Genomic DNA, 11533 nt, shown 5'->3' on the forward strand with positions numbered 1-11533 from the left:
TATAGACGAAGGTGTCTTGGTGCTGTAAGAAAAAAAAATTTCGTTCGCTAAAGGTCATCCGTATAGGGATTGCGGTAACTCTTTACATTTTCGATACATAACACTTCGGGTGCATAATAAAATGAAAAAATAAAAATAAAGTGCAGTTAAAAACCGGCTGAGGCGCATGCGCGTATTTTTTTGTTCAGATGCCGTTACAGGTCTATTCACGCAGGAGCATAGAGGCGGCAGCAGCGAGCAGTGCGTATGAGCTGCGCTGCGCGCTCGTAAATTCGGATCGGTCGGGTCCAAAACTAACCAACGAGATATCGAATACTGCTCTTCTTCGGTGTGTCACAAACACACGAGCACGAAACACGGAAGGACAGAGTAGTGCGAAAAATCAGTGTTTACTCGGTGTTATGTATGACAATTATCGTGACGCGTTTATCGAATATTCTTTTGACCGTGACAATAAATACGCGTTTTGTCAGACCGTGTATAGTTTTTCATAATGTGATGGATCGGGCACGTATGAAATAATGCCAATCCCTCAAGAAATCACTCTCCCCGGAGGACTTTAGTGCCGTTTTTTTTTGTTATTTGGAAGGATAATGGGGAAACATAACGGTGGTTCGTGCTGGTGGTGCGTCAAGGTTTTTAAGTGGGTTCCCGTTATTTTTATCTTGACCATCGTCTTCTGGTCCTATTACGCCTACGTCGTACAGCTATGTTATTGTGAGTTTATAGTTAATTGACCTCTTTCATTCTAATTTACGCACGTTCTTCTCAGATGTTTTTTTTTTTCTAACAAGTTCCATTTTACACGTCTCCGTGCGATTATAACCTCTCAATTTTTTCCATCCCTTTACCGCAGTGTGCAGACTGACGTTCGATCGAGCTTCCTCGCGGGCACGATAGGTGCTTTCAATTTATATAGAAGAACTTGATAAAATCGATATTTGTATTTTTTATACACGAACAAACCGGATATTTATTCATATGCGTGACGTTTGAAAACTTTGCTCCCGTTTTTCCACGTCCTCAACATCGTATTTTTGTTCATTTTTTAATCTACGTGTTCTATAAATATGGTTTTACAATTTTTTCCTTTTTCTTTCTCATCGATGCATTATTTTTTCAGATACTGTCGACAGTTACGTACAAAAAGGTACTGGCTTGTTTTTGTCTCTCATTCATTTTGCCTGTTCTTCGTTCGTTTTTTAAATTGGTCTTTTCTTGATATTTCAGCTTTTTATCTTTTCTTCTTCCACATACTTTTCCTACAATTTCTGTGGTCTTACTGGCAGACTGTATTTACAGAACTCGTCGCTATTCCGGACATGGTAATTATTTATTCAACTTTTGCTTGAATGATACGAATACGTTTTTTTCTCTTTCATATTCTTTCAAATCGACTGCAATTCTGTGTTTTGAAAATATCATTGAATTGTGGAAAAATAAGATTTATCTGAAAATCCAAATGAAAATTCTTGAATAACTTTCTTCAATGAATTTATAGTTCAAAGTACCTGTGGCAGAGATGGAAAAATTGCACCAGGCTGAGACGGAAGAAGCTCAACGTCAAATCCTTGACAGGTTCGCACAGGACCTTCCTATTACAAATCGCACTATTAAAGGAGGTAACTAATGATTTGTATGAATGAAATAAGAGTTTGAAAATAAACACGAAAATGGAAGAATCTTCAGAATCATTGACGAGAAAACATTAAGGAAGTATTTGCAGGAAAATAGATGAGAAGTTACTGTTCTTGGTAGCTAAATTTTTTTTTGTGAAATCACGATAGAAAAGAAACAAAATTATTTTGACTAGAACAAATTTGATTCAAGATTTTATGACTCATTTTTCAGGAATCCGGTTTTGTGAGAAATGTCAACTGGTAAAACCAGATCGAGCGCATCATTGCAGCGTTTGTCAGACGTGTGTATTGAAAATGGACCATCATTGTCCATGGGTTAACAATTGCGTCGGTTTTCACAATTACAAATTCTTCATGTTGTTCCTGGCGTACGCTCTCCTTTATTGCATGTTCATAGCAGCTACTTCATTGCAATATTTCATACAATTTTGGAAGGTGAGCGTTCTCGTGAAAAAACGATAATGAAAGTGTACTAGACTCGACTGTGTTAAAAATCAGATTTACGCATTCCAGGGCGAGCTCAAAGACATGGGAAAGTTTCATCTTCTGTTTCTATTCTTTGTTGCGCTCATGTTTGCAGTCAGTCTCAACTCTCTCTTCTTCTATCATTGCTACCTCATTGTGCACAACAGATCGACACTCGGTAAATTGCTTCGTTTATTCACATTTTCTTGCATAGAAAAAAAACCATTGAAAGACCCAAAATCTTTTGGGTCTTTCAATTATTTTCGGTGAACAAAGTCTACTTTTTTTACTTTGTTTGATATGTTTTTCGGCTTCTACTCAAAGTAATTTTTCAACAAAACAAAGTTATATTTGTTATCATAATTGGAAGTAATTATAACCGTTGATTTCAGTAGCGAAAAATGTCAATTTCTCCCACTAATAACGTTTGTTAATTTTCTTTGCGAATTCAACAGAAGCCTTCAGACCGCCCACATTTAGAATGGGCAAGGATAAGGACGGTTTCAGTCTCGGAAAATACAATAATTTCCAAGAAGTTTTTGGCGATAATGCACGATTGTGGTTCCTTCCAGTCTTCACTAGGTGAGTTCCGCCTCGATCCTTTTTTTCTATTCACTTAAAACATTTCGCGTATCGTTGAGCCAAAATGAAGATTTTTATTAAAAATTGAGCCATTTTATCAAGGGAATGTAAAAACAGATCTTGAGCCAATTGCACAATACCGATCCAGGAACGTCGGGCTAGAAACGTGGGTTTTGCTGCATCGCTATGAATCTTCGCTGTTAGAACAGCAAAATCATTTGTTTTGTTTCATTTTCAAAATGATCTTTTTCATCCTCATTTTTTGTCCTCGATCATCGCATTTTGTGCATTTGCACGACAGCTAAATGTTCCTCATTTTATTCTATATTACATTCACTGTGTTTGAAATTTAGTTGGAGAATTATTCTTATTCGTCAATATTTAGAAATGAACATTGTATTTTGTAAATCAAAAGCTTTTACGCTTTTTTTCATTGTTTTTTTCTTTTTCATCACATGTTTCGATGTTCTTTGTATTTTACATCACGAATGCAATTTTTTCGTCCTTCGTGGGCCTTTTTTCACGTTTTTTTTTATCTTTTAAAAGTGCTTAAACGGTGCAATTAAGCAGATTTAGTGAAAAGTACTGTTGATCCAATTTCGTAAAATAAAAACTATTATTTGTCATAATAAAATAGGATTTTTTACATTGTTTCTTGAAATTTTCAACATTATTTATCATTACTTTTGTAGTTCTATTTTCAATGTACTGTAAATACACTCGATGCACACTGTCGTTGGGAAATTTGGAAACATCATGGAATTCAGTATTGTTTTCTCGTCAAATCAATCAATATTTTCTGCAAAAGATGGAAAAAAATCCTAAAATTTTTCCCTCCAAGGAAAGAACTTAGTAAATTAAGTTTTATCAATTTTTTTGAATTATTCGAGAATTTTGAAAACACAAAAATCGACAGATTTTGAAGTCGCAGCCAAATTCATGAAAAAAGTGAAACGCTTATAATTTCTGTCGACTGAAGTCTAACGGCAGTGTACACGAATAGGCGGACTGTCCAGTGTACGGGAATAATTAACGAAAAAAACGCGATTTTAGTGAAAAGTGGGGGAAAAAGTAGGCAATTTTTGAAAAAGATGAAAACGTTAGATAAAAAAATGAGTGAATAGTTAAAGTATCGGGAAATTGGGGGTTTGGAACGGTTGTGTTTTAGTCTCGGGAATGGAGTGGTCTATCCTGTACGATCGCAGCACCAGGCTGGCTCCAATACTTACAACTCGATGGGCAGTACGCAAAACAGGTCAGACATAATATAGCGTTACATTTGGGTTTTTAATGTATTGATTTCGAGTGAGAATTCATTAGAAAATATTTGGATTTGCATGTGCACGAATAAATCCCTCCAAACCTTTTCGATGCTTTGTAAAAACAATTTTTTTTCGTCTTTACGAATGTTTAAGTCATCAATGGCATGTTCCCAATTCCCACAACGCCTATGCTTATTCGCACTAAATTTTTTGCAATTTCAACAACTTTTTTTCACGCTTCACAGTATTTTCATTCATCTGCATCGTTTCCTCGGTCATTTCATCCCGAAATTCTTTATTGTTTAACTTTTTTTCGTCCATTCCATATCTCGTTAAGCTTGCTTTTCTTTTTTCGGCCATTCGTACGTCGTGGATGAGGTCGGATTTCTCCAGTGACACTCCAATTCGTAGGACCAATTATTTCACATCGTAAAAGTGTATCGTGACGGACACTCGGTTCGTTGACAATCGATAGGCCCTTAATTTTTTATTACTCAATACCAATTATTACGAATTCAAATATTTTATACAATTTTTATCGAAATTACCAATTTTTTTTAAATTTATTTAGCATTATTCGTCGAAGTAAATAGAGAAAAGGAAATTTGGTTGCATGGCGTATTGTCAACGTTACTAACGGTAGCGTAGAAAGGTCATCGGCTAGAAATTTTCTGAATTATCTTAAAAACAAGATGGAAAATGATTCTTGTCGCATCGTTAACATTTGTTTGTTTTTTTTTTTTCAAAAGGTATTGTGCATCTGGTTCTTAGATAGAAAACGTATTTATCTAAGGTAGTTCTATCGACCCATTTTATAATTGCTGAAACCAATAATCTTTGTATTTACAATCCGAAAAATCCATTAAGACTTGGAATTATTTTTATTTGTATTTCTATTATTGGAATTGTAACTCGTCGCAGTTATCTTCGGTCTGTACCCTCGGATGAAAAGGCCAATTGTCCTTTGACAATTTAAAACATATTTTCTGCCACATTTTTCAAATTTGAAACATTTTATTCCATTTGAATGTCTGAATGCTTTGATTTAAAAATATTTTTCATTTTGAAAAATGATTAGAGCAAACTTTTTGGCTAAAAGAAGAAAATTGAATGATTTTTATATCGCCGTGTTATTAATTTCTATAAAATAAATAAAAATAATATGAAATACATGAGATAAATGAACGTGAAGTTTGGTTCTCGTTCCGGTCGTCGAACTGCCTTAATTCTTGTTAGATTTTTTTTTTGTGTACAAGGCACAATTAAGAAGGAAGAATTGAAAATGAAGGAGAAAAAGATTGAAATAAATGTAAATTCTTTGTCGAAAGAAAAAAGTGTGGAGAGAAATAGCAATTTGTGGGGGTGTGGGTTACAGTTTTGGAGATGGAATAAACTTTCCTGAGCGGCAGTGCGACGAAGATACTCACACTCTGTTGGGTGGTGGGACCTAACGTTGGAAGGATGAGACTGAGCTCGATTCACCGACAGGCGCTCGGTCTCGTTCAGGTATTTTGTAGTTTTCGACACTCCGAACACACAACGAAAAGGCGAGAACAACAAAAAGAAAGAGAAACTTTGTATTCGTGCGCTCGAATTTTTTTGAGGTTTTTTCCACGTTTATTTGCTCTCCGTCGATCGCTTAGAAACCACTTTTTCAAGTTTTATTTCGAGCCTCGATTTTAAAATTCCATGCTTTAGATGTAGTCCAGTCGAGGCTGTGTTTATCCAAGCCCAAAGATCGCTCGGAGAGACCATAAGGACTCAAACATTTTTATTCTGAATTTATCAAATCAGAATTGAATCGACCAATAATCGATTGACTGGCAGGAGTCGACTAAGATCTTTCATTATTCGACCATTCAACAAACCGAACAGTTTAGTTGTATTGTTAAGTATTTTATTTTAAAACCGCATTATTATTCGTGTATGCGTAAAAATATTGTGCAAGATTCGTAGTCGTTGATTGAACAAATTCCAAATATCGCATAGATTTGCTCCTCCGTTGAGAGATTTTGATGTTCGTTCATGACAAACATTCCAAGACTTCATTGCTCATTTGCTTCGTACAACGATTATTATTTTTCTTTTTTAACAGCTCACTGTATTTGGCTTATGTAACTATTCTCGTTTCGTGTATTTACGCACCAAACGATAAGAGAAAAGAAGATAATAACAACGAACTGAAAAAAATGTTGGTTTACAGTCTCAGCGAATTATTTCCATTTTCGATTAATCCACTTTTCAACGGTATTCCTGCTTCTACCAAAATCCAGCTCAATTCTTTATTCCCAGATTCCGATTGTGCTTCTCGAAATTAATCATTTGAATTTTCTGGCATGAAAACTAATTTTCCTATAGTTTTATTCGCTTGCTCCAACTTTTGCTACATTTTTCTTTTCCTTCGGTTTTATTTTCCATGTGAATTTTTTTTATTCGCCTTAGGTACACCATCGATCAAATGAGCATGGTACAGGAAGCTACGATTTTGGCTCTCGGTGCTGGGTAATATTTTGTGTGTGTTGTGATAGTGTAATTCCAAAGATTTTCAGCTCATTCCCATTTTCCAGAAAATAATCGATTATTTCAACATTTCCAAAAAAAAACGTAGAAATGGAGTTAAAATTCAAAATAATACCTAATCACGCCAATTGTTGAGTTTCAAAGTTTTTCAAATTGAGGTCCATTAATTAATAATACCACTGAATGCCTTTATTGCACGTCCATAGATCAACGTGCTGGAGTAGAACAGTTTTGCGATAGCTAAAAACATTTTTGTCGTTTTTCCCCATGAGAACTTCAAATATCAAACTGCTTTGACATAAGATACTAATTAAAACGATAATTTTCCGTAGCACCGCTGTCGTAGGGCCTACAATAGATGCTAACGAGCCTCTGGTGGATCCGACGCAAGCTGTCTGACATCAATCAACATCCTAGCCCTTAATTAACTCCATACTTTGAGCGAGCGTTATAAATATTTATTGTTTATCAAAGATCATAAAAGATGAATGGAAAAAGAAAATTTTCCGTTTTCTTGTTCATCTTTGTGCCTGAAGTAACATCCGTCAGTCGAGGATTAATCGATCTCTGAGAAAAAAAAGATATTTTATAGCCACTATTCTTAAATGCGATCTTGAGCCAAATTTTTGGTTTTTCGTTTTGAAAGGAAACACAAATTCAAATAATTCGCCTTTGCGCTCAATGATTCGCCTCTTTTACTGCCAAGCTCAAAGAAAAATGAACAAATCGGCCCAAGTGACGTATCGAAAAGGGGCAAAACTGTCCGAAATAATCGTTTTTCTGGTTGAAAAAAAAATCATGTTACTGTTGATCGTTTCAAACTGTGGAATTACATTGAGATAATGAAGTTTGAAATTCTCGTTGAAAAATCCACCGAGAGAAAAATAATTTTGCACATATTTGCCTGAGGATCTCTCGTACGATGATTTTTTCTTTTTTATAGAAATAGAGGCACACGTACAACTTACGCGGTTGTAAACATAACCTATCGTTACGCGAATAACGACTGAATGAAGAAAAGTGGTTGAAATTGCATTTGTTTTTTTTATATCGAAAATAGGGAGCTTTTGCATCATCTGCACCGAAAAAATTCGGATCTCTAATGACTCTCAAAAGCAAAGAAACAAATGTCACGCACCAATTTTTTTTAACGCGATCAATTTGCTACGGAAATATCCGTAAATGTGTGGCATATTTCAAAGAATTCCTAGCTTGCGTATCAAAGTGTGCATTTTTTAAATACGTGCGAACGAAAACAAGCCCTAACACTAAAAAACAACAGAGAAAAAATACTAAAAGCAAAAAAATTGTATTACTACGGTTTTTGTAGGGAAAATTTCCCAACTTTTGTGCATATGGAAAAAGGAAAATGTGTTTTTGTAGATTATTCCATAGGAATAATACGTGTCCGATGTTTGCAACAAAAAAACACTAAAATTGTGCGAGATTCAGAGAGTATGAGAGTGAGTTGGATGGTTCAGCAAAAAAAAATAACAAAACAAAGAACAATACTGAAATATATATTTAATTACAGTTCATCTGTATGATATCAGAACAATAAAACGTACGAGTAAGAAAATTAGACAAATACCTCTTTATTCTTGTAAAGTCATCGATTTCATTGATTCACAATGAAAAACCCATTTTTTTAATCCACCGAAGCCCTTCCCCTGTGCTCGTCTTAGGCTTGTATTCCAAGCCTATGTAATCCTTGTATCCCACTTTTTCCAGTAAGGAGAATACGTACTCGTAGTTTATTTCTCCTGAGGTGTCTGGCTCATATCTGTCTGGTACTTGAGCCACTTGGATGTGACCTATTTTTTAGTATAAGAAGCGATTTTTTATCCTACAGATTTTTCTTCAGTTCTAAGAATATTTTCCTGAATTTAAGATACTTGAAAAATGTGAAATTCCAGCAATTTTCTTGGCCAAGTTTTGACCTCTGGACGAACAGCTATTATTTTTGATGATATCTAAGGGTCGTTAGAAGTGTTTTTGGACTTGAGAGCCTCTTTTTGTTTCCAACCTTTTGTGATTGAACTCACCGATGTAGCTAAGATTATTCCGAATGGTGTGCGTTATGTTTCCATGTGAATGTTGCAAATGAAAGACATCCAGCATCAATTTTAAGTTGGGACTGTCAATGTCCTTGACAACTGCCAGACCTAAATATTAAGAGAAGGAATTGTTGAGCTTGAGAGGAATTCCAGCTGTTCTCCAGCAGTTTTGAGCTACCCAATGGTAGCAGATTTTAAATTTACTATATTTGGAAATTCCTATCTCAGAAATTAAGATAATTTTGTTTTTGATACTCTGAGGAAACTAACCTTTCTCAAAACTATTCATGTAATAATTAGGTACAGTAATGCTGTTTATCGGTTCAATAAGTCCAACAATTCCTTCCGATTCGAATCTTTCCACTGCGTACCTCAGATTGGAGCGATAAACACTGTCATTTGAAGCATTGGGTGATTCTACTTTTCCGGACATAACGTGAATCCTGTTTCAATTTATAATCAGGCGTTACTCATTGCAATTATTTAATCGACAATAACTGCAATGAAAAAATGATTTGTTGAACAAACTTTTTGCAATTCAGAGCTTTCGCATACTCGATTGTCACTTCTATGCTTTTTTTAAATTCAGTCTCTTTGCCAGGAACAGCGGCAAAGCCCAATTCTCCTTTAGCGGTGTCACCTGATGTCGATAACAAATAAAAACGAATTCTTTCACAGCTGAAGACCTACAAATATCTCACTGCCGAACATAACCTTACCGGTAAAGACATTGATCAGAATCTGATTGACGTTTGCACTGGTTTTAGCTTCGACAATTTCTTGAATACTACAACCCAAAGGAAAGCCGCTTTCCACAGCTGTGAAGCCGGCTTCCTTGGCTAGTTTGTATCTGCCCAAAATACTGGGACATTCGGTAAACATGAAAGAAAGATTGCTCGCGAATTTGAAACTCATATTTATTTATTTATTTAATTAATATCACACCTCAAATTCACTACTTGATGTCGATGCTTCGAAAAATTTCCTAGAACTGTTGTTCCCTGCGACTTATTATCAGTCGTGAGTAAATTTAAAAAGACTGATAACGAAATCTCATCACAGCCATAAGAGACAGAGTTGTTGATAAATCACTACAAAGTTTTACGATTCTCGAGAAGATTATTCCATGAAAATATAGTTTCAAGTAAACAGGCACTTTCGATAAAAAAGAAAGACTTCGAAAGCTTTCCGTTCATTCATACGTGCGCTTTATTGCGTAGACAGCGGCAGGTTATACATTTTTTGTTTAAAAATTATGGTTAGAGAAACAGTTGACCTAACCTCAATTTTTTTTAACGTTTTTGCTTGTTCCATTTAGTGGCGACCTCTGCGACCCTCTGATCGCTGAGCATTCTTTATTCTTTGTTCGAGCGTCAACAAGTTATGTGAGAGTTGCGTTCGCCGATTTTTATTCCTCCTTTGATTCATTTCCTTTTCTACTCGCACAAATAAATTGGTTGAAAAAAAACGAACGAAATATTATGAAGGATTTGGTTCCAAATGATGGGATAATGAAACTGCAGATAATTGAATTCCTCGAATTAACGAAATAAATCAATCGAGAAATAACAACTACGTTTTTACTTCTGCAGTTAAAATAGTGTCGTTTTTTTCGTTTTCACGAGCCCTCTCGTGGTTGCGGCATTAGTGAGGGAAATGAGAGAAAAACGCGATGCTTCGGCGACTGGTACGAGCAATAAACTCGCCTCTCCCTGGTACGGATCGAAATTCATTAAAAGTCATTATATACCCGTAATTACAGCCAGTTTGAAGAAGTACCGCGAGACTCTTTCGAGTAATTGTTTTGGTAAATATGTCTCTATTCACTGCGCAGCGGGCTATTGACCCACTTTTTTCATCACAAAATCCACCCTGTCAGTTCCCATCAAATTTTTATCAAATTAGCAAACATTAAAATCGCGATGACAGATCAGATTTTAATCTTCTTTTCATGGACCATCGAAATTCGTCAATTATTTAATTTTACCGCGGCTTCGCTCGCGTCGTAATTTTATAAATTTAGCCAATAGGAATAAAACACCGACCATGAAACAGTGCACTATTTAAGGACGTTTGTCTTGAGGAGAAGGAAGCACGATATTTTGCATAAAAATACGAGTGTTCCAGTACTCAGATTTTTTTCCATTTCCAAAAGTAGCCTATGTTACTCTCCATCCTTTCAACTAACTCTATAACAAAAATCAAGTAGATTGGTAGCTCAATTAAGGCGTGAACGAAGGACAAACAAACAAACAATCACTCTCACATTTATATTATTAATTAGATTAAAATTAGGATTTAAAAATTAAGATTTTAGAAGGGGAGGATTTAAAAAAATTAAGATTTCAACTCAATTACTTCCAAAATTCCAAAACGTTTCAATCGCCATGAGAATTTTATGAAAAATATTAAAATAAACGTCAAAAATCATTCGATCGAAATGATTTTTCGTTTCAAATACACACAGAAAACGAGCCCGAAAATTCTAGAGGAAAGTTCTACGAATGTAGTATCTCGGGGACAATATATACGTACTGGACTGCAGCATTAATTCCAAGAGCAGTAATAACAATTGTTCTATCCACCATAGTAAAAAAACCTTTTATTCAAAAGACTCCAAGGTCTTTTTATTTATTAAGCATGGTAAAAAATCTTTTCAGTCACTTTAAATGTTTATATCGTTAAGTATGCTCGGGCAAGCCTGAAAAAAATTATATTAAGGTAAAATGTCACACGTATTCGGTGTATTTTCGTGTATTTATCACAGAATTTACTATGCTGACTGAAAATTCGTGATTTACAATAAATTTTAACTTATCAGTAAATGCTATTTTGACACTCGCGAAAACAAAACGAAATATGATTCTGACGTGCATAATTTTTTGCCATGCACATTTAAGGGAGGAAAAATAGGAAAATTGAAAGAATGCTATGCTGTTTGTAATCGGTGCTTAAATAGTTTGTAAATTCTTGAAAAATAATACGTTCCTCAGTATCGAAAACGACT

General features: G+C 35.0%; 2 protein-coding genes across 6 annotated transcripts; one reads left to right on the forward strand and one right to left on the reverse strand.

The window, feature by feature from the left end:
* Window positions 1-202: 202 nt before the first annotated feature.
* Window positions 203-8051, forward strand: LOC122408078 (palmitoyltransferase ZDHHC2). Of its 5 annotated transcripts, none has more exons than XM_043414626.1 (10): window positions 203-717; window positions 1124-1150; window positions 1231-1325; window positions 1502-1622; window positions 1852-2075; window positions 2139-2283; window positions 2561-2687; window positions 3856-3942; window positions 6392-6451; window positions 6802-8051. In XM_043414626.1, the coding sequence occupies exons 1-10, from the start codon at window positions 594-596 to the stop codon at window positions 6866-6868; spliced, it is 1077 nt and encodes a 358-aa protein (XP_043270561.1). In that variant the 5' UTR covers window positions 203-593; the 3' UTR covers window positions 6869-8051. The 5 variants fall into 5 exon arrangements, with proteins under 5 accessions (XP_043270561.1, XP_043270564.1, XP_043270562.1 ...); XM_043414627.1 differs by having other exon boundaries at window positions 204-717; window positions 2154-2283; XM_043414628.1 differs by lacking the exons at window positions 6392-6451; window positions 6802-8051 and adding an exon at window positions 5325-5452 and having other exon boundaries at window positions 204-717; window positions 2154-2283.
* Window positions 3225-9875, reverse strand: Gip (hydroxypyruvate isomerase-like protein Gip). Its single transcript, XM_043414634.1, has 5 exons — window positions 9246-9875; window positions 9055-9166; window positions 8797-8969; window positions 8515-8634; window positions 3225-8283 (listed from the first exon to the last, which is right to left on the reverse strand). The coding sequence occupies exons 1-5, from the start codon at window positions 9439-9441 to the stop codon at window positions 8096-8098; spliced, it is 789 nt and encodes a 262-aa protein (XP_043270569.1). The 5' UTR covers window positions 9442-9875; the 3' UTR covers window positions 3225-8095.
* Between the last annotated feature and the right edge of the window lie 1658 nt (window positions 9876-11533).

This window comes from Venturia canescens, chromosome 3 (genome assembly GCF_019457755.1).
Source record: "Venturia canescens isolate UGA chromosome 3, ASM1945775v1, whole genome shotgun sequence".
In the NCBI taxonomy this organism is placed as follows: Eukaryota; Metazoa; Arthropoda; class Insecta; order Hymenoptera; family Ichneumonidae; genus Venturia; species Venturia canescens.

What these genes read in the sequence shown, in the direction of transcription:
- LOC122408078 (XM_043414626.1), top strand. Translation starts at nt 594, where the DNA reads ATGGGGAAACATAACGGTGGTTCGTGCTGGTGGTGCGTCAAGGTTTTT. An exon ending in TCGTCGCTATTCCGGACATG is followed by an intron (nt 1,326 to 1,501) that starts GTAATTATTTAT and finishes ATGAATTTATAG; the next exon opens with TTCAAAGTACCTGTGGCAGA. An exon ending in GCACAACAGATCGACACTCG is followed by an intron (nt 2,284 to 2,560) that starts GTAAATTGCTTC and finishes CGAATTCAACAG; the next exon opens with AAGCCTTCAGACCGCCCACA.
- Gip (XM_043414634.1), bottom strand. Translation starts at nt 9,441, where the DNA reads ATGAGTTTCAAATTCGCGAGCAATCTTTCTTTCATGTTTACCGAATGT. An exon ending in AAAGCTCTGAATTGCAAAAA is followed by an intron (nt 8,970 to 9,054) that starts GTTTGTTCAACA and finishes AAATTGAAACAG; the next exon opens with GATTCACGTTATGTCCGGAA. An exon ending in GAATAATCTTAGCTACATCG is followed by an intron (nt 8,284 to 8,514) that starts GTGAGTTCAATC and finishes ACTAAAAAATAG; the next exon opens with GTCACATCCAAGTGGCTCAA.